At 43.4% G+C, this 27,280-nt stretch overlaps 1 protein-coding gene across 9 annotated transcripts in view; it reads right to left on the bottom strand.

Annotated features, from left to right (window-relative positions):
* The window catches only part of LOC122188688 (ankyrin repeat and KH domain-containing protein 1-like), a 104,501-nt gene extending 77,497 nt beyond the window's left edge, over positions 1–27,004 (bottom strand). For 8 of the 9 annotated variants that reach the window (XM_042887191.1, XM_042887190.1, XM_042887192.1 and 5 more), the window contains exons 1-2: positions 26,711–27,004; positions 11,677–11,830 (exon numbers count right to left, since the gene is read on the bottom strand). In XM_042887191.1, the coding sequence (XP_042743125.1) occupies positions 11,677–11,830; positions 26,711–26,989 (433 nt within the window). In that variant the 5' untranslated portion in view covers positions 26,990–27,004. Of the gene's footprint in view, positions 1–11,676; positions 11,831–20,169; positions 20,245–26,710 lie in introns of those variants that run through there. The other variant, XM_042887199.1, reaches the window with a different exon arrangement.
* Between the last annotated feature and the right edge of the window lie 276 nt (positions 27,005–27,280).

Genomic DNA, 27,280 nt, shown 5'->3' with positions numbered 1-27,280 from the left:
TTTTGCAGGAAAAAGAAACTAACTGTCTCCAAAAAGCCTGACTTTGGAAGTTAAACTAGATCTTTTCTGTGTAGCATTTGAAGATTTCTTTCAAACTCATTATTCGAGTTCTAGATTCCAAGCCAAATCAAATCTCCATAGAGACGTTTGAATTTGGGCTTGGAGGAAGAGAAAGCTTCTGTTTACATATAATGACTTAACAGCAAAAGTAAAAGACCAGATCAGCAAAAAATGCAACCTCCAAAAACTGACGGTAAGAAATGTAATAGGAAAGAGTCAGAAAAAAAGCCGGTCTAACTCTGGGGCAGCTGGAACTCAACCTGACTACAACTGCTGAAAGCCACAAAGCAGATTTTTTTTCCTACTATCATGCTGTAAAGGTCTAACGTCTTACTAAGCATCCCTACTATTTTTCCCTATATTTAGGGAAAAAAGATTCTGAATTTTATCAAAAACTCACAGTATCTTGCCAGCTTTCCTTCACTACATAAACTTCAGTTATGTACTTCAGTTAGCTTTAGTAGCTAACTTTAGTTAGCACAGTAGCGTTTACAAACTCCCACTTTACCAGGGACGTGAATTTGCTCTGGAGCCAAGAGTAAACAGGAGATACTGTATATTAAATAGGAGGTTTTCACTTCCTATTTGAATTTCTTTTTTCAATGGCCTGTTTGCTATCTATTTGTTTGGGTCTACTTGTTTATTTTTTGTTTTTCCCCGGCCTAAACCTGCAGCACATCCAGAAAGATCTGCCATGGCAGCAGTGCTGCCATTGACTCCTGGCTGTCTGCAGCCTTTTCCAATACTGAGCCTTCTCTTCCCTATACAGCTGCCTCCTGCAAGGTCCAGCAACATCTTTTTCAGGACCATGCACTAGCAAGCACTGAAGCACATTCATGTACACAAACACATTTCTGGCTGTACCATACTTGACAATACCACTGTGATTAGCTAAGAGAATCACTGACTGCAAGTTGCATTGTCTGTGTGGCTTTGTTCAGCTTTAAATGGACAGAGGCCAAAAAGGCAGACTCAGCACATCTGCCCCAGAGCCAAGCAGTCACCTGCCCGCAGCCCTGTAGCCATGAGCTCAGCCAGGTCCTGACAGGGCGCAGCACTAAATGACCACACTGCTACCAGCTCCTAAGCATCCCAGCTATAATCAGGGCAGAAAGGCTCCAAATTCAGAGGTTTGGGCAACAGTTTAGACAAACTTGTACTCAAAGACAGTATCCAGACTAGACATTGAGGAAAGAAAATCAAATTACTTTGGAGTGCTTTAAAAGTACTTTAAAGCCCAAAATCCTTCTTAGGGAATTTGTTTTGATTGCAGCGCTTACCATACCTACCTGTAATGCAATAAAAGCAGCAACTTCATTAATGACCCAGAAGTAAAAACCATCATATCTTCTAGATGCCAAGTCTCAAATTCTCTACTTCACGCCAGTCAATATGAAAGAACAAGGTTCATTACTTTATAGAAATACACCAAGGTGAACAACAGGCATCTATTCTTTAATCCCTGATTTTTCTTTTAGTGCCTCATGAACCTCATTGCACTGTACAACTTCCTGAAGGGAGGCTGTGGTGCAAAAGGGTCTGGCCTCTTCTCCCAGGCAAATATTAGGACCCGAGGAAACGGCCAGAAGTTGTACCAGAGGAGGTTTAGGTTGGATATTAGGAGAAACTTTTTCTCTCAGAGGGTGGTCAGGCACTGGAATGGCTGCCCAGGGAGGTGGTAGAGTCACCGTCCCTGGCAGTGTTCAAGAGGCGCCTGGATGAGGAGCTACGAGAGATGGTTTAGTGCTTGTGGTACTAATAGGAATGGGAGGGTGGTTGGACTAGATGATCTTGCAGGTCGTTTCCAACCTTGCGATTCTATGATTCTATGATAAATAAAAGTTAGCACTGCCTCATTTCAAGTGCCTGCTTCCAAAAACATGGAAAATACACCTCAAAAAACTAAGACTACTGCTGAAACATGGAAACAAAGTCTGCTGTGAGATGTAAAAAGCACAAGGAAAAGACAACCACCTACCCCTGAGAATTCCCAAGAGAAACTACAGGAAAACATCAATATCCATTCACACTGTACAAGGCTCACAAAATTCCTATTCTTGACTGCTAGCATTCTAAGCCAAATATTGTATCTGTCTGAGGTCTTCTGACTTTTGAAAAACAAGTTACTTTCACAGAATCACTAAGGTTAGAAAAGACCACTAAAATCATCTAGTTCTACCATTAACCCATCACCTGCACCCACTCTTTCCAGACACCTTCACCTGTTTCATGGTAGAAGGAGCAAAGCACGGAATTCCATACTAATGGCTTATGGAGCAAAAGGATCATTGTCCTATGGAGACTAACAGCAAGATACACACACACAATGAAGGAAGAGACTTCAAATAAACTTTGAAGGCAATTCGTAAGTAAATATTCCACTTGCATTCCAAATTTTTAGCATTCAGTGAGAAACTAAGTCCAAATGGATAGTAAAAGCTCCTAAGAACTAGAAATTGGCTCTGGTATAAGTCAGCAACTACATGGAACAAAAACAACTTCAAACAACTGTACGTTTTCAAGAAAAGAACCAAGAGGTCCCTAGAAGGCCCATGTCAATAGCAGCTTATCCCAGAAGCCATGGACTTCCAGCCACTCACTCAGTATGCTAAACCAAGTGAAAATATTCAAGTATTATCAGGGGTGACCAACTACCTTACCTATTAAAAAAAAAAAACAACCATATAACCAGTCTAATGATGTATAGCACCAAACTGTGTACAATTCCACGTTTCAAAAAATCACCAAGGTTGGAAAAGATCTCCAACATCATCCTGTCCAACCATCCACCTATCACCAATATTTCACACTAAACCACATCCCTCAGTACAACATCTAAACACTTCTTGAACTCCTCCGGAGACAGAGAGTCCTCCCACTCAGACAGCTGTAGAGAGCCATAAGGTCACCCCTGAGCCTCCTCTTCTCCAGGATGAGCAACCCCCATTCCCTTAGCCTCTCCTCATAAGGCCTGTGCTCCAGACCCCTCACCAGCTTTGTTGCCCTTCTCTGGACATGTTCCAGGGCCTCCATGTCTTTCTTGTAGGGAGGGACCCAAAACTGGACACAGTACTCGAGGTGCAGCCTCACCAGAGCTGAGTACAGAGGGATGATCACTCCCTGCTCCTGCTGGCTGCACTATTTCTGACACAAGCCAGGATGCCATTGGCCTCCTTGGCCACCCGGGCACACTGCTGGCTCGTGTTCAGCTGAGCATCAACCAACACTCCCAGGTCCGCTTCTTCCACACAGTCTTCCAGCCACTGCGCTCCAAGCCTATGGCATTGCCTGGGGTTATTGTGGCCAAGTGCAGGACCGGCCCTTGGTCTTGTTCAACTTCATCCCACTGGCCTGCGCCCAGCAATCAGCCTGTCCAGATCCCTGTGTCCAGGGCCTTCCTACCGCCAGGCAGACCAACACCTCCTGCCAACTCAGTATCATCTGCAAACTTACTGAATGTGCACTCCATGCACTCGTTCAGGTCATTAGTAAAGCTACTGAACAAGACAGGCCCCAGTACTGACCCCTGGATCTTAACCAGTCCAAAACAAACATTTGAGAAACTGCTCATAAAATCTCCCTACAATCAAAGATCTACAGCCTTTCAGTGTATTGTCATTAAATGCACACTACGCAACAAAACACTCTGCAGATATGATTGTAGGAATGCCACAGTAGATTTCAGAGTACAGGATAATCAAAATCTGGATGCTACTCCCTTTGGAAAGAGTCCGTGTAACCTATTTTACCGCGACCCACGTTCAAGAAAGAACACATTCTTCTATTCTGAATGCATTAGCAGAAAAGCCTCATCAAGATGAGTTTAAGGGTTCACAAGGCCATATAACTGCAGTATTGCTATCCACTATCCTTATTTACTAGCTGTAACAAGAGTAAAACTGATGATGACGAAAATTTGTGTTTCTCTGCATTGCATCAATGTATGGGCAGCACCCAGAAAGCCTCACCAGACCCCAGCTCTCCAACACTAGCTGCAGAACCTAACACTTAGGCCTAAGCTTGCAGCACACAAGGCCCAGTGTAAGCTTTTCCCCACTACATAGGGGGAAATGCCCTGTTCAGGCTGACTAGTGAAGGAGCACACACATGGGATTTCCATTCAGTACAGACTGAACTCCAATTCAATCCACACACCAAGGAGGACTGTCAGTAGAGCACTGGCTCTTTTCTCCTGCCTGAACTGTCCCTGCTTTTGAGCTCTGGCTGAGGCTACTTGAAGCATTAAGCTAACACATCCTAGAAATAATACAAATTGGAAAAGGCTTTTGTTCAGAAATATCCCTGTATTATAAGAGGGGAGTGACAGGGAATTTGCCTTGCAGAAGAATCCAGCTTATAGAAAAAATAAAATACAGCAGAAGTAAAACAAGGGAAAAGTTGAGTTAATAAAAAAAATCTAGGACTCAAAAAAAAAAAAAAAAGAAAAAAAAGCCTTGCAAGAATGAGAATTGCATAACTTTACAGTGTAGTAACAATGCACTACTAATTAGCGCTGACCACTGACACTCAAGCAGCTAACTAAAGAGACTGAGTCGTACTCTCATCAGTGATTGTCTGGTCTTTCCCTGCCACCACATCCTGTTGAGGGAAAGTTAAAATCTTGGAATCATCTCTGTCAAAGAAAAGAATTCCAAAAACATTGCTAAGTTATCATATTTGACCTGAGAACTGTTTGATACCTAGAAGCATCAGGTTAAGTGTTAAAACTAAACTGCTCTTCACAACAAAATCCACCTGAAAAAGAACCACATAAATGAGAAGTCTTCAAAACACTTCAAAACACTTTTCAAGTATGGAAGTTAATTTTTCAAAAGCAGGATTAGACTCAACTTTTTCTAATCTGAATGACTAAGATTAGAAAAAAAGTATTTCAATCATGCAAAATCTTAGCAAAATATAATATTAATAATTACATGCACAAAACTCAGATAGTTTATCCAACGTATTCAAAAGCACAACACATCTGTAGGTTTCACGTACCATATATTCCTTCCCATTCTGAATCTTTAGGTGGTGAAGAAAGAAAATGAGCAAGTCACTGTAATGTGCCAATATCTCAAAAGGCAAAAGTATTCCAGTTACTAAACACTGGTGATTTAAGTAGTAGCACAGCCCTGACTTCTATCCTAGAACGAAGCCTACTGATGAAAATTGTTCTGCTTATTTGATTCATGTACCATGCACATGTAACACAAGTATTTCAAAATGAGCAAATTGAGATAAAAAGGCTTCCATGATTTAAAAACAACTGTTCAGTAACAACAGTAGCTCAAACCAAGGCAAGGCTTTTGATGTGCTGAGGAAGCCTGAGCATGCTTCCTATCTGTTATTGACACAACTCAATAGTAAGGTTTAATCTTTGCTTCAGTTCCAGCACTCCTCTCTTAGATTCCCCTAATAATAACCCCATTTTTTAAAATTAATAATACTGAAATAAATCCAGAAAGGTATTCACTACATTCTACAAGCATATATTTGCAGTCATTAAATTGATAAACATGAATGAATCTTCCACGTCTCCTGTAGCTCCCAATTTGTAGCTTCTACAGTTTGGAGTGGAACCTAGATAACTCGTTAGAGGTTAAGCTTATAATATATGAGAGGCACACCTCCATTTAAAAATCACAGGTAAGTTACTCATCAACCCCCAGAAAATAAACACCAGGTTCAAATATAAATCTTTTACTATAAGAAAGATCAGAGAATGTACCCCCCTTCAGGCTTCAATGCTTCCCAAAGTGACACAGTGTCATGGTTCTATGTTGTTTGTTTGTTTGTTTTTATTTTGGGGTTTCAGTATTCCACATCAAAACATCATGTAGTGTACAGGGTATTGAAGTGTTAATGCCCAATCCCAGGTACCTATCCCTGTACATTACAGAAGTAATCATGGGATCTGACCCTTCTGGGTGGGGGGGGCGCTCTCTTGCTGCCTTGCAGTGGGTGCTGGAGGGTGCTTTCCTAGCCGTTCCAAGCTTTTCAGGTTTGACTCGGTCCCGGGACTTCTGTAATGTACAGGGATAGGCACCTGGGATTGGGCATTAACACTTCAATACCCTGTACACTACATGATGTTTTGATGTGGAATACTGAAACCCAAAAATAAAAACAAACAAACAAACAACATAGAACCATGACACACAGATGCAGGATGAAAGCAGGCCACAAATCTTTTAAATCTCTCTTTTAGATCATAGCAGACTCTGCCATAGTGTTGGATCACAAATCCCGTTCAGGTCCTCTAATGTTGGAGGAAAAGCTTTTTCTTCTTTAAATCCATTTTATTGGAAAAAGCGATGTTAGTGAATAATGAATGCTTCTGTTCACATCACAAAACGCCGTTTTGGTTGATAGTATAACTAGTGGGTATACAGATACATATAGACGCTGGAAAGCATTCAATTATACACTTGCTGAATCTCACTCTACTATTTCAGTTTATCCTAAAGCAGGCAGATTTTGTCCAGGCCCACTCACATTTTGACCTGTGTTTTGTATTTCCACTTAGTTGGCAATTACTTTCACTTATTGCTGCCCCCAGTTCCAGAACATACCACCTGCTTCCCTCACCTCCTTGCCTTTCATCCTAACGGTTTTTCAAATAAAAGCTTCAAGCTCTTATTTACAAATCAACGACCAAGATCCTTCAGAACTACAGCACAGCTGAGGCAGGTGGGGACCTCTGGATACATCTGGCCCAGCCAGGCCCCAACAGGGCCACCCAAAGCAGGGTGTTCAGCATCCATTCAGCTTCAGAGATCTCCCAGGAGGAGACCCCACAGCATCTCCAGTCGCTGTGCCAGCACTCTGCCACCTGCACAGCACAGCAGTGCTGCCAGACAGTCAGAGGCAACACCTGTGTTGCACTGTGTGCCTCTTGTAAAGGCACACCTGTTGTCTGAACAGACATTTGTGGGGAAAAAAAAACAAAAGAAAAAAAAAAAAAAAATTTCTCTTTGACCATTTATTTAAAAAAAAATTACACTACATTTTATTTCCCAGAGTCTCAAGCACACTAAAACTTCATTTGCACAAGGGTCTCTAGTCACCTTCAGTCATATCCAGAGACATCCTTCCTTTCTGCTGAAATACAACTGTGCTCCTGTTTGAGCATATCTGAAGAAGTCAATCATGAAATCAAAGAACATTTGGGTTGGAAGGCTTCTTAGAGCCCCCCGGCCCCACCTCTCCATGGGTTGTCTATTCCCTCCCCAGATTAGGCTGCCCAGGGCCCATCCATGGCCTGGAGCATCTCCAGGGATGGAACACCGCAGCCAATTCCTACCTTCTAAATTAAATCTCCATCTTTGAGATCGAAACCATTCTCTCCTGTTCTATTACTGTCTGCCCATGTAAAAAGTCTTTCTCTATCCTGATTATAAGCTCCCTTCAGGTACTGGAAGGCCAAAATGAGCTCACACCAGCTCAGCCTGAAAAAGTCTTCTCTTTTTTTAGGCTGAACAAGCCCAGCTCCCTCAGTCTCTCTCCATAGGATAGACATTTCCATCACCTTCATGGCCTCCTTTGGAACAAGCCATTTTCCAACACTACCCTATTACATGCCCTGCGCATGATTACATGACCTGTACTCACAAGTCCGACATCAGAAGCACCAGTGTACCTGCAGCCAGGACCCCGGAGCCACCCCGGTGTGAAGAGTATGCGCCAACTGAACACCAAGATGGCAAGGGGCAGTTAGTTTTGTCTCCTTGAATACAACTAGTTGAGTTCTGATAACTCTCAGGAATAGAGAGCACTCTAATGCTAGAAAAAAAGAAAAAAAGAAAAAAAAAAAAAAAAAACACATATACATATATTTACCACTTTCTTCTGTACCTCTTTTTTGAGAAAATTCAGAACAATAGGGAGCACATTACTCAAGTTACTTAACTGTTCAGGAGCATTCTACACTGCTTACCAAAAAGCTCAGCAATGCCATACTGAAACATTATGAATGGAGCACTTCAACTGCAAGGATTGGCATTTTGATGTTGTAAAATTTCCCATGGTACTCCATGTTTCAGGTGTGGGATACACCAAACAGGCAACAGGACTTCCACTCAATCAGTATCCTTCTCTTTAAGGACAAACTTTTACTCCTCTTGAGAGCACTCCACTATGTAAGCAAGCCACTTTCCAGTCCTGATACCTATAAAAGGAGGGACCAGAACACAAACCAGCTTTTATCTGCTAAATATTCTCCTGCTCTTATTCTGAGGATTAGTTTGCCCTCCTAAGAAAACATGCCTAGGGACCACTGAGGAATCCACCAAAAGCAGGAGCTCTGTTCCTTCTAAGGTACCAGGATGGATTAAAGAAGGTAAAAGGCTCCTGCACCAACGTTAAACCCATTCATTCACAGCATCAAAGAGCTTTCATCATCCAGGTGCCAACTATCATCTCTAAAAAAAGAAATTTAATATGCAACCTCACTGAAAGTCAGCAAAAGCAGCATTATTTTTTAGAGCTGAAATATTATTTTAAGAGATCAACACTGCCCTAATTAGCAGTGGAGCTGAATGTTTCAGAACATGAACCCAGCATCAGAATACAAAGAATCACTTTAATAACAGCCTGAAAAACTGAAACATCTCCAAACAGTGATCTCTTTCCATAAGTTCACTCTAGGTATAAATCCCTTCCTTGCTACTAGCAATAAAAACTGCATACACTCAGAACCCTTGGCTTGTTTAGAAGAGCTTCACAACTGGATTCACTTGCTTTTCCTGAAAATGAAAACAACAAACATATAGCTTTAGAACAGTAAGGTCTCTCTCAGAATTCAGAATTGAAAGCTAGTGCATCAAGTTTGTTTCTCAAAAATTTATCTTTAAAGGTGGATTTTCATTAACGAAGCGCCTATGCTTTGCTCAAGCAGACTATGAAAGGAAGCTTCATTGTTGAAATTGAAGCTAATGAATCAGGGTTTTGGAGGTCCTAGCAAATGTAAGGAACTGCTGTTTGCCTGCATGCATGCCAGTGTGAGTGCGGATTTGCTGCTTTGTTTTAACAAAGGGGAATTAAACATAGCTCTCACACTACAAACTGTAGTTTAAGCTGTTGCCACTCAAAATATTATGTGTTTGCAGAAGTTAAGTCATCTTGAAAAGAGAAACTAAAGAAATAAACTAAGCTATTAGGATAGGTAAATACAATATATAGAAACACTTTTGGGCAGTTCAACCAAATAAGACCTCTACATCTCCACACACAGGCTAATCAGTTCTCAAATCAAAAGAGCTACAAAAACCACACACAAGTTGTAGTAAGAAGCATGGAATGGTTGGGGGGGGGAAAAAAAAAAAACAAAACACCACACTCCTGTGTAAGTGACATGAAAAAGAATATTTCGTCTGGCTGCAGTTGCTACTTACTTCCTAGAATTAACAATCAACATTCACATGAGATCTGAGCATTAAGGAATTCTGGAAGAATAAGCAGAACTAGTTTTGCAAGTCAAAATTAAGATCCTAAGGCCACAGCCATGAACCCCGCATCTGAAAAACACTCAAATCTGAGACATCATATGCATGACCACCTGTTCTCCCTGTTGCAAGTTGGGATAAGCCTCACACAGGAGAGAGGAATCACAGCAATGAAAGCCAAGGACCCTGGAAACAACATCAGACAAACTGGAACTAAACTACCTGCTCCAGCAGCAATGCTGTCATTTTTTTTTTTTTAATTATTGTTTATTTATTTATTTTACAAGCTATACTTACTGTAGGAAAATAAAATATGACTAAAATGTCTCTAAAGTGACAAGAGAAATTGCCTTCACTGTCAAACTGCAAAACAAAATCACACCAGTGAGCTGTTTGGTTTGTTGTGCCTGAATACCTTACTTAAGACTTGGAAGGGCATTTTCAGCCAAATTACCCAGATCAGTGCAAACCCCTGCAAAAACATCTAAAACATCTCCCAGAAGCACAAGCTTATTTTCCAGTCACCTTCAATGTACAGCTTTTATCAATAAGCTACTAAGCCCTCAGTGTTTTCTTTCAATATTTTTAGTGTTCAGATATTTTCAGTGTTCAAATTCACAGTGGTACAGACAAGAAATCCTTAACTGGTGGACTTCTTCATGAGTGCTTTTGGTCTTTCAACCTCACACACTCATCAACTGATCAAATGGCATGAATTTTGTCCTGTCTATTTGAGAAGGAGATGGAGCCCAAAAAAAGCCCTCCAACAAGTTTACTTTTCTGTTCTGTCCACTGTCTGCACATCTGCGTATTAGGAAATACTCAAACACATAGGAAATCAAAGCATGGGACTCCCAGATTAAAAATGATTCATCTAATCCTGTGGACAAGCAACAAACTGCTATCTAGAAACCTAAAGGAAGCAGTCTCACAAACATAATAAAAAGCAATGATACATTGTGTATATACATACACACAAACATACACACACACGTATGTCAAAAAATGTGAAATCATTTTGAACATTTTAACCTTCGAGTAAGATGTGAGGGTAGTTGAGGTATGTGCTTACACCAGCCATCAGCTATTTCCATGGACAATTTATAAAGCTAGCAGTAGGTTTTAGGACACATCAGCCATCAGGTACCTGAGAGGAACTTGAGAGGAACTGCGACTGATTTTCATTAAATGAAAAAAGGGGTCCATTACACAAATATTCTTGAGTGTCCAGAAAATCCCAGATATATTCTATCTTCCCTGCAAAGCAAAGTTTGAGCCACAACAGTTACACCCAGTTTGATTAATTTTAGAGGTCCACCTTTAATTAAGGCGTTGCAATTTTCTGCTGACAAAAAGGTATATAATTCTTTTCACATTCAAAATGCAAAGCAAATCCCTTGCTCTCTTTTGTTTCCTCATCCTGACGTTCCTTAAGACTGTAGACAGCATTATGCCTAAACACTTGCAAACAAATACTACTGTTTCTATTTCCTAAGACCGGTCAAAAAATTCAGAATATATATGCATAACGATCAAATGGGATTTGTTTCAAAGCAGGGTTTTCACAACTTTTTGTCCTTCAGTTTTGGAAAGACGAGTCACTTCCAATTTCACTGCAAATATCTGTGACACAAAATTTGGAAAGACTTCATTAGTCAAGCTCTACCATAGAAGAAACAAATGTAAGTAAGTCACTGCTTTTATCTAGTCTGTTTCTGTAGCAAGAGCATTAAATCTGTATTTTTCAAAATCCATATCACAGGCCTACAGAATCAAAACAGATTTTTGTGAAATTCAAACAGTAACTACTATTTCATCCGTAATTTTCTGGAGTAATTCGTTAATAGTTATATACTGAACAAAGCAGCACAAAGAAAGATACTGTTTTCCTTCTCTCTTTCCTCTGTAACCCTCCCTCAGGTACACATGTAATATCACCTGGTCAGTGAAACACCACTTCACTCAAATGAACCTTTCTAACCTTATGCATACAGAAACAGTGAACCAAGAAACCCTCAGCGCCTGTAAGAATTATGAGCTTATTGTTATGCTCATATTCACATCATCACAGTAAGTTTCTGGACTTCACTAGGGTCAAAATTTACAGGTTGCCAGGCCTGTGTGCAAGTTATTTTCAGAAAAAAAGTAAAATACTGCACAAATAAAGTACCTGCTGCCTCCAGTAAGGCTTCTAGTCTTGCTTGCGTTTCTGGATCCACAGCTCTCAAGTCCGCACCTTCTGCAGCGCTCGATAAGAACAACTCTGATGTGGTTTTAAGTACAGGGTTATCAAGATCTTCTTGGTCCAAAATAAATGATTCAACCTGTTTGACAAGTTAGATAAACAGTTTTACCATTTTTCACATTTTATAACAAATCTAGAAATCACAAAATATATAAAGGAATTTAACTGTAATATCATAATTTGTATGCTTCAAGTATTATTAGATAGAACCTTAGAAGTTATTTGGTCAACTCGCTAGAAAGGTAGATGAAATGCTAAAATAAAGAACTCTACACGAGAAATAGCTTATCCTAAAAATAATAACTGACAAGAGCTGAAACTACAGCAAGACCAACTCAGATTAAATACTGAAAATAAATGTTATGGATGTTTGCACAGTTAACCAGCAGAACAGACTGCCACAAGGAGCTGTGGCACCTTTGTCAGCAGAAACGCACTTTGTTATTACAGAAAACAGCCACCAGTAATGACTTCAGTACAGCTGAACCTTTCTGAAAGCCAGGGATGGACCCAATGATTTCCCAAAATACCTTTCAGTTCCCTTCTAAAATATTATTTCAACTAACACTGCACAAGGATTTTCTGTTTTGAATACAAACAAGATAGTCAATGACGATTCAAACCAGAACAATTGTTTCCACACTGGCACTTAATATTACCCCAGTCATCAACATTTTCTAGACCAGATCAGATACACAGAACAATTAAGCAAGCAGGTACTCCAACGAAGCAGCAATAATGCTGTCCCATTGCCAGTCCACGTGATCTCCAAACACAAGCTCATGGAATTACTCAACATAACACAATGTAGTTTTAGGACAGCTTGCCGGCATAAACAAGGAGGATACCTGACTCATACTCTAATGAGAACAGAACTACATTTCAGAATCTGTCTCAAGTGCAGACAAAACTCCTTCTATTTTCAGCAATATTTTTACATCAAAACAGGGATATCATTCCATAATTATCCATTCAACGCTACTGGTGTCTTTGGTATCCATCAGAAATGAGACATACATGTTGCTGTCCGTTCTCACTCCACATCCCAATCCCATCTTCCTTCCTCTGTTTTCCCTTAATTCTTTCCACTATCTGTTCCATATCAGCAGTAAGCAACTACCACATTCACTGCTATCACACAACGCTTTGGGAAATGTACAGTTCGTGCTTCAAAAATCAAAGCAGGCCCAACAACAAGCTCGGTAAAACACCCCATCACAAGAAGGGTGTTCATGAGTCTGGAAAGCTGCATGTAACACTGCTATTCAAGATCACCTGAGTTAATGTCTGCCCCTTGTTAATATGTAAACGCCCCGTAACATTATCCCAATCAGCAGGTGCCCAGTGCAGTGCAATGGTCACACGTGAATACAACGAGAACTGCATTCACCAAAGGAGGTGGTAAGAGTAGCTTTCAGGAAAACAGATTGTTAGTCCCACATCTGCACGATGTTGCCTAACTTACAGGAACTGTACCTTGTATGTCCACACACAAACATTAAAGGTCAGACAGCAGGCTGTGACCTACAGCTTTAAGCAGCAAGTCTCCTAAATTAATCCCAGACAAGACACGAAAGTCTTAAAACAAAGAGAATGGTCAGTGTTGAGAGCCAACAGGGAGAACAGCAAAAAATCAACAACCTAAATTAGTGATAAACATTTTTACTGCAAAGCAAGAAGATCTACTTACGATAAACAGCAAAAATCATAAAAACCATAGAATGAAATCACAGAAACCACAGAATGGCTTGGGTTGGAAGGGATCTCCCAGGATCATCAGGTTCCAGCCCTCTTCCCACAGGCAAGGTTGTCAGCCACTACACTGGGTGCTAGATCAGATTACCCAGGACCCCATCCATCCTGGCCTTAAACACTTCCAGGGACAGGGCAACCACAACCTCTCTGAGCAACCTGTTCCAAGACCTCAGCACCCTCTCAGTTAGACTTCCCGCCCCGCCCCCCGACATCTAATCTAATCATCCCTTCCTTTAGTTTAAAACCATTTCCCCTTGTCCTATCGCTTTCTAGGAGAGGTGCTCCAGCCCCTAGATCATCTCTGTGGCCCTCCTCCAGACTCTCTCCAACAGCTCCACATCTTTCCTGTGCTGGGGATTCCCACACTTGGACAATCCTGTCCCTCTCCCTGCTGCCACCCCTCTGCTGATGGAAACCAAGACACCATTGGCCTTCAGGGCTGCACATGCACACTGCTGGTTCATGACACATATCCCTGCACTAAAACTCCCCTCTGCAGAATTCACATGTGGATTAAGTTCATCTGGCCCACATAAGGACTCCCTGCTGGAATAAGGTCTGAAGCAAAGATATCTTGGGGAAAAACTGACAATTATCTACAGGAGCACTTCAAGGTATTTCATTATTCTCCCCTAAGACTACACAGGGAACTCTGCTTCCTCAATGCACCAGAAATATTATTCCTGCTGCCACAGCACACATGACCTACCGACGGGTAGAAAAATACCACCATGTATACAAGTGACTGCACACTGTACATAGCGGAGAAGTCCATAGAAGCAGCTGTACTGCACTGCATTTTGGTTTGTTTTCCCCTTTTCCAATTACACTGCTGAACATTATGTAACCCCCTCCCGTTTTGAAAATGTACCAAAAGATGCAAAAATACGACCACACATCAGAACAACAAATTCCCCAGAATCTTTCAGACTGCCTTCTGACATGCTTATCCTTCAGCCTCTGCACAGCCTGACAGCACCCTAGGCAAAGCTCATACCAGCATCAACTGTTAGCTTTTGTTCTGATTGTTTTAGTAAGTTTTAGTAACATATCCAGAATACAAACATAACTTGACTCTGAAAACAGAAATTCCACACGTGACATGTTAAAGCATTCGTGCCATTGCCAATCTTTCAGAAGTTTCAATGCATTTTCAAGTCAGAACATCTGATGTTTCTGCAGCTGTAGTCTCTCACACAGACAGGGGATGAATACCTTCTCACTAACAGCAGAGCAAAAATGTCCACATCAACAAGATGCCACTTGTGAACGAAAGCGACCTATGATGATCACATAACAACCAAACAGTATCAAATACATTACCAAAAAAAACCAAACATAATCAAATAAATTTTACTTTAATACAGCACTCATATTGCAGATTTAGGTACTCCGCCCTAAACAGATCCGTAGCAAAGTGAAAGAGTCACTGGTCACCATGCTGTTTTTGGATTATTTTGCAAGTTGCAGTTGATAAGCACCTTACTTGGTAAGGCTCATCAGGAATACACGTACTCAAGACATCACTCCAATTCCCAAACTTATTATGAGCAGGAACGATTCCCAGTAACACTCCCAACACACTGTGTGGGACCTGAGCACCGCTGCAGCACTGCACCTCACCCAGGAGAACGAAGGGCTTGTCTGACATCCTGCCAAAGGCTGCAGCAATCCCTCAGCTCTGCAGATCCAGTTACACCACGGGGTCCTCCCCCCCCCAGCCACATTCACAGCTATCTGGACTCAGCTCCAACAGTATTTATACGTTAATACCGCAAGTTCACCCTGGGCCAGGGGTACAAAAAGGCAACTTGGCAAGCACTAACATCAAAAATAACATTAGCCATTCTTCTAAGATTGGCAAAGGCATATAAGGTTAGAAGCACACTTCTGTTTTCAAGTCTAAACTGATCTTTTTGGTGCTGCACTGAAATTATTATTACTTTTTTGTTGCAGGTTACTGACAAAAGCAGTATTTTCCCAGAATAGCTTGGACTGCTCCCACCAGCTTGCTCCTGACAGGACGGACCAGTGATGGAAATGCCTCCCGCTGAGGCCGCTCCCGCACCATCCCTCCTCTGGCACACAAGGGCAACCACAAGGACTGCTCACTCCATCTCTTGCTTTCCTGTGTGCCAAACCACTGCTTCTGGAAAAGCACCTTGACAAAGGGAGTCCATAGGTAGGACAAAGCTGCTAGGAAATCACTTCCCAGAACTTGCAGTGAGCAACAAACACTTCTGTGGAGGCAGGCCTCCATGCCTTGCACCTGGAGTGTCCACAGGGCTGCAGACCCTCAAGCAAAATCACACTGCCAATAAACTACTACCCAGTTTCTGAATTGGGTTACCATTCCTAGTTATTTCTATACCAATTCAATTTGCATGTGTCTCAAATATATACTGACATACACAGGGACCCAGCTTATTTTGGAAATCCTGTATCTCAGGCTGAAAGTTCATGAAGTGGAAATAGACCATCTACATTTAAACTATTTTCATTTCATAATTAAGATGTACAGCACTGTCTGTGAATCAAACTAGGAATATACTGTGCTTTTGTTTAATAAACCTTACCCCCACATTTACACTGCCATGGTCTTTATTGCACTGAACGCCAGTATCTGACTACTACCTTATCATCATTCCTACTTAAAGACCCTGGGAGTACTGGTAAGACAGCAGATGCCACAACATTAGTGATTTAGTTTGTATTTCAAATTTGACATAAAACACGTTTGAATACCACATTTAAAGAATGTCAGCTTCAAAATTACTGAAAATAATCAGCCCAAGGAGACTGCACAGTGCAAGGCTGGCACTGAATCACACAGAATCACAAGGTTGGAAACGACCTGCAAGATCATCTAGTCCAACCACCCTCCCATTCCTATTAGTACCACAAGCACTAAACCATCTCTCGTAGCTCCTCATCCAGGCGCCTCTTGAACACTACCAGGAACGGTGACTCCACCACCTCCCCAGGCAGGCCATTCCAGTGCCCGACCATCCTTTGAGAGAAAAAGTTTCTCCTAATATCCAACCTAAACCTCCTCTGGTACAACTTCTGGCCGTTTCCTCGGGTCCTAATATTTGCCTGGGAGAAGAGGCCAGACCCTTTTGCACCACAACCTCCCTTCAGGAAGTTGTACAGTGCAATGAGGTCTCCCCTGAGCCTCCTCTTCTCCACACTGAACAATCCCAGCTCCCTCAGCCGCTCCTCATAAGACTTGTGCTCCAGACCCCTCACCAGGCTCCACTGGGAGCCTCATTCCCAGTCCTGGGGCAGACTCACACAGTACCAGGCCTCACTTAGCTCTGCTATAAGCAGTACTTCTCAACATCGATCCCTCAAAACTCAACAATATCGGTCACATATTCTTACACCGGTACTGAGGTATAATCTTGGCACTACTATTTCATTCTCAAGAGCAGGGTTAAAAGACAGAAAAGCATACAGGAACACAGACATTTCCACAAAACTTCCCAGGGGACCTCAGTATGCTACCTTCCCTTGGCACTTCAAAGCTAAGGGAAAAACACTTCAGAGTCAGTATGAATGGCTCCAATGACAATTCAGCCATAATTATGGAAATACACCATCTCCGTTAAGGTTTGAATTGTAAATTCTGAAGGCTGTTTCTTCAATTTAAAACAGCTCAAGAAAATTTAAGTCACTAAAACCTATTAATCACCACATATCTTCCAGTTCTGGATCTTGTGCTTACTAGGGCTACTGCCAGCACTCAGCAGTTACCACGCACTTGGAGATATCACTGCATTAGCAGAGAATGCCCAGCATGGCTGAAGCATCATTTCCAGTCACTGCTCACCCTATGACAAGTGAGGCAGATATCAAACATCCTCACGAGATGAATTAACACTGAAATGGCAGAAAACTCAGGGGGAAAAAAGGGAGCTGATAGTTTTCTACCACTCTACTGAATTTCCAGCTTACAAAGGCAGTGATTTAGGAGCTGGAACATCTTCCTTCTGGAAAGAGCAAGCCACCAAATCATGTTAGCTCTTCTTGCGGCTACAACCCTCGTAACTGCCTGACCCCAAGTTTCAGGGGAGCTGTTAGTTAGTACCTGCACACTGCCTGAGCTCTGCAAAGAGCTGCTTTTGCTGACAGCAATCAGATGGCTCAAACCCATTTAGCTCCAACTACAATAGAAAGTTGACTAAACTACATCTGGATTATCTGAAAGACAGCCTCTATTCCAATATACATTCAGCAGTTATTCAATAATGACGCAAGCAGCTATGAGAACCAGGCCCTAACCTTATTTCAAAATAGCAATTCGTTTTGCAAATGCTGCTACAAAGGTAACATGAGAGTGGACACAGTGCTACCATATCAGACACAAAGTCCTGGTCCTGAAGTCAGACATTTGCACACAAAACTGTGTGGTGCAGCCTAGTGCTGACACATACCAAATGAAGATGGCATTCACCTGTGGCCACATAGGAGGCCTAAGGTGCTCCAGCAGCAAGGCAGACCCAACATCCCTAAGCAGCTCCTCTCCAGCAAGTCAGCTCTAGCCAAGAACCTCAAGCCCAGCACCCCAAGGAACTAGGCAATTCTCACAGATTCAGCTTCTGCCTGAAACATGCAGATAAAGGAATAAATAAAAGCTAAGGTTGTGTGGGACTACTCTCCCATGCCAGAGATTAATCATCTTAGGGTTTCCATCTCCTTGTGTTAATACTAACAGAAAATGCAAAAGCAGGATTCATGATCAAATGTCTGTCAAAAGATTCAGGCAAATTTAACCGCTTACCCAATACCTCTCTTAAGCAATCTACAGGCACTAGTTTACACCACGCCAATTTAAGTAGCTTTAGATACTACGGACTGCACTGTATCACATATCATCTGTCAGCCTCTGGACAAATCTGCCCACAAATAAGAAATCTGCAATTCATTTTTATTAAAACAGCTGACCCAACATACAACTATAGCCATAGTTCCATGGTTGCACCCCCCTAATACAAGGCAGGCAATGTTAAAAGAATTTTATTACAGGAAGTGCTGCTCCTTTCAGTCACTTAAAAAAAAAAAAAAAAAAAAAGCAACCACGTAGTCAATGTCTGTTAAAAAGAAACAGAATTACGAATAAGTTTTCCTAATTCACAGAAGAATCTCCTTTTGCAACTAGGAGCTGCCATTTACAGAACTGAAACCAACAGCCATTCAAAATTCACACTAAACCAAGAGCCTGTTAATGACATGTATGGTCTTCATACCAAAGACCAAATGGAGACAAGCAGATCTTACTACCTGAGATGAGAACTTACACTAAGCACTACTTGTTTTCATGTTTCAACCCACTGTAAGTCATGTTTTCAGTGTTCAGTTTTATCTACTGCTGTAACAGGTAAGCACCTATTAGAAAAATAGTCCTGTAGAAACAGCCCCTCTTCTTTCCCAACATGTCAGCCCAAGAAACAACAGGTGTAACTCAATATTCTAACTGACTACAATCTAAAGCAGGTCTCTGGTTTCAGCGTAGCCAGGGCTTCTTTGCTCAAGTGTTTTAGTGTTTGGAATTGAATCAAGCAAGGGAAACAAATTCAATTTGTTTATGTGATTCTATGATTCTGATGTAAAAGCTCACACCCACTGAGACAGCAAGTGTTCCAAGCCATCTCTTCAAGAAACATCTTACATATATCAACACACAAGCTTAATTAAAGTGTAGATGACTTTCCCAGGTCTGCCATCACTCCAGAGGCGTACAGTGATCCAGCACTCAAAATCATACGTACAAATCCCGTGAATACACCCTGGTCCAATAATTTGATAACCCATTCCCACATCAATCTCTCTTTCAGGCAGAGAGGAGGGTCAACATTCAAAATACCTAAATGCTAAGTTACCTACAGGCTCATATCAAACTGAAATTCACACTGGCCTTTCCTCCATTCTCAGAGCCGAAGCTAGTGGCAGACATTTTCCAAGGCCTGTATTAATGAGTTTGTGGGGGCTCTGCTGCTGCAAAAGCAGCAAAATCCATCACATAACTACTGACCCATCAGAGAGCCATTTAAAACACCCAGCATACTGAACAACACAGCACAGATCCCACACATCTAAAGTACACTCCACTGAAAACTACAGGTGGCAGTAAAAGGGCTTTGAAGTGTAACTACTTGAGAAAAACAAGTAAAAGGTGTGCAGTCCATACACAGCACTGACCTTTAACTGACAATTCCAAGATGTTAAGTGGCCATTTCACGGACACCCTTTCCCCACGCTATCTTGTCACACTGAAAGCACACACACCCAGAGCAGTGAGCTCCGAGGATGCCACGATGTCGCACAGATCACTCAGCCCCAGCAGCCCATCTCCTCCTCCCACTTGGATCAAACAGTGGATTTGCCACCTACTAGCCACGTAAGGTCATTATTTTATTCATTAATTTGAAAAGGGAAGAGTTCAACAGGGTTAGGGATTTTCCTGGAGGAAACTCTTAGTTAATTAGTAATCCCTCTGTTTTACTGAAGGCAAATGAGAATAACACATGGGTCTGGTTGAAGCTTAGTACCTAGAGAAAAAAGAAAAAAAAACACCCAGGAAAATTCAGAGGGACTTTTCAGCTGGCACACGGTTCATCATGCAGTAAAACATCAATTTTTACTTGACAAACAGTGAATCACCTCTCCTGCAGACTGGCACAGCTTAGTAACTTTCCAAATTCCTCCTGGTGGGAACAGCCAGCCACCCGTCTTCATTCCCACCTACTCCTGCAACAGACACAACACAGTAACTCAACCCTGCGCAACGTCACCAAGTGTAGGGCACTGCTGCAGGGAAGGGGTGCTCTGGAAGAGCTGAAGATAAAAAGAAATTTGAAAAATAAGCTGCATAACTCCCTCCTAAAAGAGAAGGGCAAAAAATAAGTGGTCTCAGTCCATGAAAAGCAATTTAGAGAAGAAGGATTCAGCACAGGACCAACCCTTTCATTTCATTTTTTATAATAATGCTTTCTATACACATCTGAAAAGAAGATGCAGAACACTGTAATAAAAATGAGGAAGTTTTTGAGTATTTCAATCGAAAATATACCTAAGAACTTAAAAAAAAAAAAAAAAAAAAAATCAATACTTTCTCAACTAACATTATGTAATGAAGTGCAAGAGTAAAAGGAAGACAATATCCTCCAACATGGTGCACTTCTTCCATGGAACTCACTTGCTCAGCATCCCTCTGAGTACACCCAAAACAAAACCTCCACAACAAATAGGGAGAGCTAGTTGCCAGAGGGAGAAAAAATAAACACAGAACAAAGAGCTTTCTATTACTAACATGCACCAAAAGGTTATAGCTCAGACAAGCATGCTACCCTAACAAAATTAATCTGTAAGTCCAAATATTAATTCACCTCTATCCACTATTCTCCTCTAATTCAGAAGCAGTGTGGTATTATACTGTGGCTATAGAAAACAGAATTTTTATCATTTAGAAGTTAAACTAATCTTTAATCACAGAAGACCACGGTCATGAGGTATCAATGAAAAAGTTTCCATTAAAAATAACCCCTCAAGCCAAAACTTTTCAAAAAATTCCTAAATTCACGTAACAGTTCAGAAATCAGTGTTTTGTTCAAGTTATGGTAGCAGACATCTCAGCTAGGAGGATGAGCTTTAAGAAGGACTTCAGACAGCATCTGCAACAGTGCACTTGAGCTGTTATCCACCCATCCACAAGGATCCACGCAGGCAAAAATGAAGCAGGTTACTAAAACTTCAGCTTTGGAACTCAACTTACACACTGAGTTCTGCAAATAGTCCTCAAACATATGAAGTTATTTTACCTGCTTCATGAAGTTATGATTTAGAAATGAGCCTGGGAAAGTTGCCTTATTTGCCTGCCAGACTTTCCTCAGTTTCAAGTGGAGAGTCACTTCTGCTCCCCTCCAACAACAGCTTAATGTGAAGTATCTTCACATACGTTACAAGAACTCAAAATGACCTACTAAGATCAAAGCCACACAGCCTTCTCACCTGCAGGGGCTAAAACCCAGTTCTGAACTCCCTCACCAAACACGCCAAGCCAGTAACGTAGCTGCTCCCAGGTAAAGGTCAGGCTGTGCGCATGTGCAGAAGGAGCGCCTACTTCCCTTCCCTCCACACCTACTCTTCTTAACTGAATGTCACAAGGATGGCTTGACCTCTAAACACAGGATAATGTCACAGCAGCATCACCCTGCTGCCTTCACAGCTCTATCTCAGAATCTTCTGAGATGAGGACAGGAGCGAGGAGAGCATCCCAATGCCAATTCCAAGGGAGAGCAGCTGTAGTCTTCTCATTTGCCAGCTGTAGTCTTGTTTTTCATTAGTGCCCAAATGGACCCTTCTCCCCTTTTACCAGACAGTAACTAGTAATTTGCACCCATGTGGAAACCTGTAACTAGATACAGGCATTCTGCTAAATTTTGGTAAGTCTTCACAAGGGGATGCACTGCATATTTACATAATTATATAGTAGTGTTTCACATATCTATTTTCTATAGCTATCATTAAAAAGGTTGCTGACATTTATCTTAGGTCATGTAGTCAATTGGGTCAAGGTGCACTGAAAGGAAACCAGAACACTGCAAGAACTATTAGAAATCATTTCATTTTTAAGTGTTATTGAAAAGGAAGTATTAACTACAAGTCAACAGATTGGTTCTGGCTACCACAGGTCAGACTGCCAAAGTAACGGCGACAACTACCAGGACTTCCCAAGAACCAGCACCCGAGGGACTGACACGGGGCATCCATGTGATGGAGGATGGTCAGGAAATCTGGAGAAGGCTCTGCACCAGAGGGCAGTGGGCGTGGAGTGGGCTCCCGGGGCTGCAGACACGGCACTGAACTTGTAGGGTTCAAGAAGCATCTGGACAACGCTCTCCTGTGGTCTGGTTTTCACACGTTCCTGCATGGAGCCAGAAGCTGGACTCCGTGATCCGTAGGGGCTCCTTCAAACTCAGGATATTCTGCAATTCTAATCAGGCTGAGCAGGAGGGAATACACTATTAAATGGCTATTGGCATTATGAAGCCTCTGAATACTTTCAGAAATCTCACCCTGTTATCCCACCATGCTTTCTATCAATTAATAATTTCAGAAGGTTTTTCATTTTGTTCTGAAAAACACCAACTGATAAATTTTCAGAGGAAAGAGGAAAGCCTTTTCTGCCTGGCTTAACTTCATTTGAATCAACTTTCTGAATTCCTATTCCTTATGGTCCAGAAAATGCTACTTCTGTTATTTTAAATAATACAATAAATCTGAAATTTGTAAGCATTCAATTAACCTCAAGTCAGACATACATTGTTTAGACCACTTAAGCAGTGCCATGTTAATAGGGTTCACTGACATAGCAATAACTTTAATAGATTACATTACCAATTTAAAACAAAGCATTTATCTTGAACACCCCCCAAAAAAATCTTTTTAAAGTTAAAATACCTAGAATTTGTGAAAAAATGACTTAAGCCCCAGACAAAATCCCCAAGTACTGAACCATTCTGGAGTCATGCCATTCAACTAATAATTCTGCCCATTGTAGGAGGTATGTTATGTCTGATTTTTAATTATGCTTTGTGTAAATATCCCCAGAGGCTTATGCAATAGGTAGAAGCTTAAGTAAGGCAAGCTGGAGGAGGCAGGCGGCCTGCTCTGGAGAGAGAGCCTGAGACATGTGCTGGTGGGCTCTGGTTGGTATGGGGCAGCTGAGCCCTAAGGAGCACAGGGGCACTTGCTGCACTTACACACTCGTCCCAAAGGCCACGTACCGAACAGAGCTCCGAGATCCTTTAGAACATTTGTCACCACAGCTGGCTTCCCATACTTGATTCACAACAGATCAGCAAACCACACAATCTTGCAAGCACTAACAGCGCCATATTTATCACCTGCTTCAGCTCCACATGCCTACGGCCCAGTTTTCTTCCAAGACAGAGTTCGGTAGAAGTCCGCACGCCCTGCAGCCGGAAGTCTTCCACCACTGAGGACCCTATGGATTCCACATACGTGCACTATTAATCACTGCCCTGACAGCATGCCTTCACCCTGACCTGCAGGCTCCGCAACCAGTTATCACACAGAGCCTGCTTTGCACTCATGCCTTTGGCACCACTGTTAAGTGCAAGCAGAACTCACAAGGCCTGGTAAGAACGCACTCAAGGATGCACCAAAATTTCACTCCAAGCAAGTAGCCAACTGCATCCAAATCCCAAACTGCTTCCTAAGAACCGAGGCCAGAGCCACTCTGCTGCTTAGAACACAACTGGAAGTCTCTCCAAGCACCCAGAGAACCACGGCTTCCCTTCTATTCTACACAGGAACAGCAGAAAGCCTCCTGGCCTCCTCTTTCCATGGCCAAAGGCATGCTTCAGCTTGCAATTGTTTCTGTTTGCATGTGATAATTTTAACTAGTAATTCTAGAAAATACTCCATTTGAATTTCTCCTTACAGACCTCTCACAGCTCAGTCACACAGCAGCCAGTCCAGCCTTTGCTTTCCCAAGCAGCTGAAGCAGCTGCCTGGTGCCTCTCGCAAGCAGGCACTGATCTGCCACACCAGAAGGCTGCATCGTTCCTCTCCATTTTGCAACACATGATAAACTCAGCTCCCACTCCTCACTGGCCTCCCCTGTAAAAACGGGACAGCATTCTCACCAAAACTACCTGAAAACCCAATTTAAGAAACACAATACATCTTCTGAAAAGTTAAGCTAAAATACATTATTGCTCTTTACCTTCTCTAGATAAAAATTTCATTATACTCATCTTCCTGAAATTCTGATGACTTTTTTCTACTCAATCTGCCATTTTAACAAAATCTAATTAGTTTAGCATATAACACTCAGACTAATATAAAGAAACAAAAACCAAATACCGATGCACAGCCTACAGAACACTGCACCATGATTTTCATGGCTTCAAAAGTAGAGAAAAGAGCACAGATTAGGGCCTCATGGGAAACGCTCCCATTATTTATTTCATTCTCCCTTCTCATTCCCACTAATTTCACACAGTGGTAGCAGCTGAAGGCATACACCCAGATCAGTGACTCATGACACGAGACCACAGTCCAAGCAGTCACTGGGTTTTCAAAGCAGTGCTTCTCAAGAACTGCAGTTTTCCATCCCAATAGTTCAGTTGTCTCGTCTTTGTTCAAAAAACAAAACAACCAGGACAAAAAAAGGCAAAAAGTCAAAACCCTAAAAAGTCCACAGCACGTTGGCAACAGGTGCTTCTTGAGATCTCACACTCACAGAAGAAAATGGAAAATTCACTTCTGGCCTTCACAACCATGTTCCACAACCTACCAAGGCTGGAGAGACTCAAAGCACATCTTTCCCATCCATGTCTCTTCTGCACATTGCTTCCCACAGAGACACAAAACCCAAGAATCCCCCAAGCAAGCTCAGTCTCAGAGATTGGCTCAACTCCTCTAACCGCACTCTGCAAATCTCCAAGTGCCTTAACTTCAACTTAATTTTGATGATACATTTCAAAAAATGCTCTTCTCAGATTTTTCAAACAATTTTAGTTTATCAGCTGACTGTGAAACTTCTTTTTTCTTCCTACCTTAAAGCTTGCTATTACTCAGAAGACCAATTGAATGTTTATGAACACCTGAGCTGCTCAATCTTCATATCCTTTAAATAATAGGGTGAGCTGAAGCAGAATTGCAGAGCTCCACCATTTCCATCTTGCAAGGAGGGCAACAAACATTGTTACATAGTCCATTCCACATCATTTTCCAGGTTCTGTAACTACTGTTGCACTTTCAAGGATACATTAACATGTGAGCACGCAGACATAAAAGATATCCCAGGCAGCGGAAACTCCTGAGTTACTTGTGTGCTATCCATTCCAGACCGGCCTACCACCTTTCCAAAAGAGGAAGACCACTCAACATGTAATCCTGTACCACCTCATGCTCACAACACCAGACTGCTATCATTCATCTCAAGTGAGTTTTATGTGCTTGATCATTAGATTTTGAGCATACTTATGTGTCCAGTGTCAACCCACAAGCAAAGCAGAAATGTGGGTCTCTGTCAGTCTAATCACTTTTTAATTCAGAGCTCAGCTGGGCTGGGCAAAAGACGAACAATGGAAGGGAGAAAATTTAGACATACAAGGAAAGATGTAGGCTCCTCTTCTTCCATTTCCTCCAAAGAAACATGTGCGCACACTTAAGTACCCACTCCTGGCCCTCATATTGCACTGGCTATCATCTTCCTCATCCTGCAGAAGCACACAGAGGCACAAAACACCGAAGCTACAACATGCTTCCAAGTGATGCCCACTTTCCCCCAACTCCCACTAAAACAACATTAAGTGCTACAGCAGTGATTGCAATCCTAGCACTTCTTTCTAATTGACAACAAAGGCAGTCAGATTCACCCCTTGGTGTGCAATGAGTGCACAGATGAGGCCACATCTTCCTAGGCTACACAAAGCAGTCCCAGATGCAAGTTTCAAGAGCCAAAATGCTCCAATTGGGCAGGAATAGGGCTCCAGTCCCTCCCACACGCCCTTCCCTTGGAACCCTCCACAGGTTTGGCAGATCAAAGGGAAACACCTCCATTACCCTCTTCCATTTCTTCTAGAACGAGGACGTCGGGCAAAGACCACTTCTACTCCACAGAGCCGCACCTACTGGGAATTCAGCAGTCTGGGAACCGTGGATTCCCCCACCATAGCCCAGCGCGACAATACCGGGGGCTGCAGGCTTCATTCCGCTCCCGCGGCACAAGAGATGCCCTCCGCTCGCGGGAGAACCTCACCTAGCGATCGGAACACGGCTCCAAGTGGAAACCTCTCCCTGAGGTCGGCCCGCGCCCACACTCCGCTCGCCGAGAGGAGGCCGCGAGCGCAGGGCCCGGCCGGCCCGGGCGGAGAGGAACGGCCGGGCCCACCCGCGGCGGGGCCGACCCCACTCTCCCGTCCCCCGGCCCCGGCGGAAGGCCCCGTGCCGGGCGCCGGGACCCCGCCCCCGCGGCTCTGGTGCGGCCGCTCACGCCTACGGCCGCGGTGAGGCCCGGCGGGCGCAGCGCCGGAGAGAGGAGCGGGCCACGACCCCCAGCGCCAGGCGGGTCGGCGCAGAGCGCCCGGGGCCGGCGGCGGCGGCCGGGCGCGGCGGGAGGCCGGCTCTGTCAGAAAGCGGCGGCCGGGCTCGGCCGCGGAGCGCTCACCTCGGACACCTCGTCCTCGTCGCTGCCGGAGCCTCCACCGCCGCCCCCGCTCCGCAGCACGGCGGCCGCCAGCTTGAAGTCGAGGGCGGCCTCACCGGCCGCGGGCGCGACGGGGCCTCCGGGACCGCCGGGCCCGGCCTCCCCGAAGAGGCGCACGGCCCTCAGCCCTAGCGGGGAGGGCCCAGCCGCGGCGGGCGGCTCGGCGGCGGGCGGCGCGCGGGGAGCGACCGAGTCGATCTCCTCGTCGCCGAGGGGGGCGGCGGTGCCGTCCGTGAGCATCGCGCTGATCCGGGGCCGCCACCGCTCGCAGAGCCCAGCCGTCGCCGTCCCTCACGGCACCGCAGCAGCGCCACTAACTTCTCACACCCTACCCGGCCGCGCCGCCGCGCCGCCCACCCGCCGCGCTGCCCGCACCCATTGGCCTGGGGCGTCCCACGGCCGCGCGCTATTGGGCCGCGCTGCCGCCACTCTGAGTGACGTCACGCGTTCCCAGCATGCTGCCTTGAGAGCACACGCCGAGGCGGTTTGAGCCCCCTGCCCCGCCCCGCTTCCCTGGCTTCGCTTCCTGAA

Source organism: Lagopus leucura, unplaced genomic scaffold (genome assembly GCF_019238085.1).
Source record: "Lagopus leucura isolate 7727_CA_CO unplaced genomic scaffold, USGS_WTPT01 Super-Scaffold_100075, whole genome shotgun sequence".
Taxonomy (NCBI): domain Eukaryota; kingdom Metazoa; phylum Chordata; class Aves; order Galliformes; family Phasianidae; genus Lagopus; species Lagopus leucura.
This window is presented reverse-complemented; position numbering and strand designations above follow the sequence as displayed.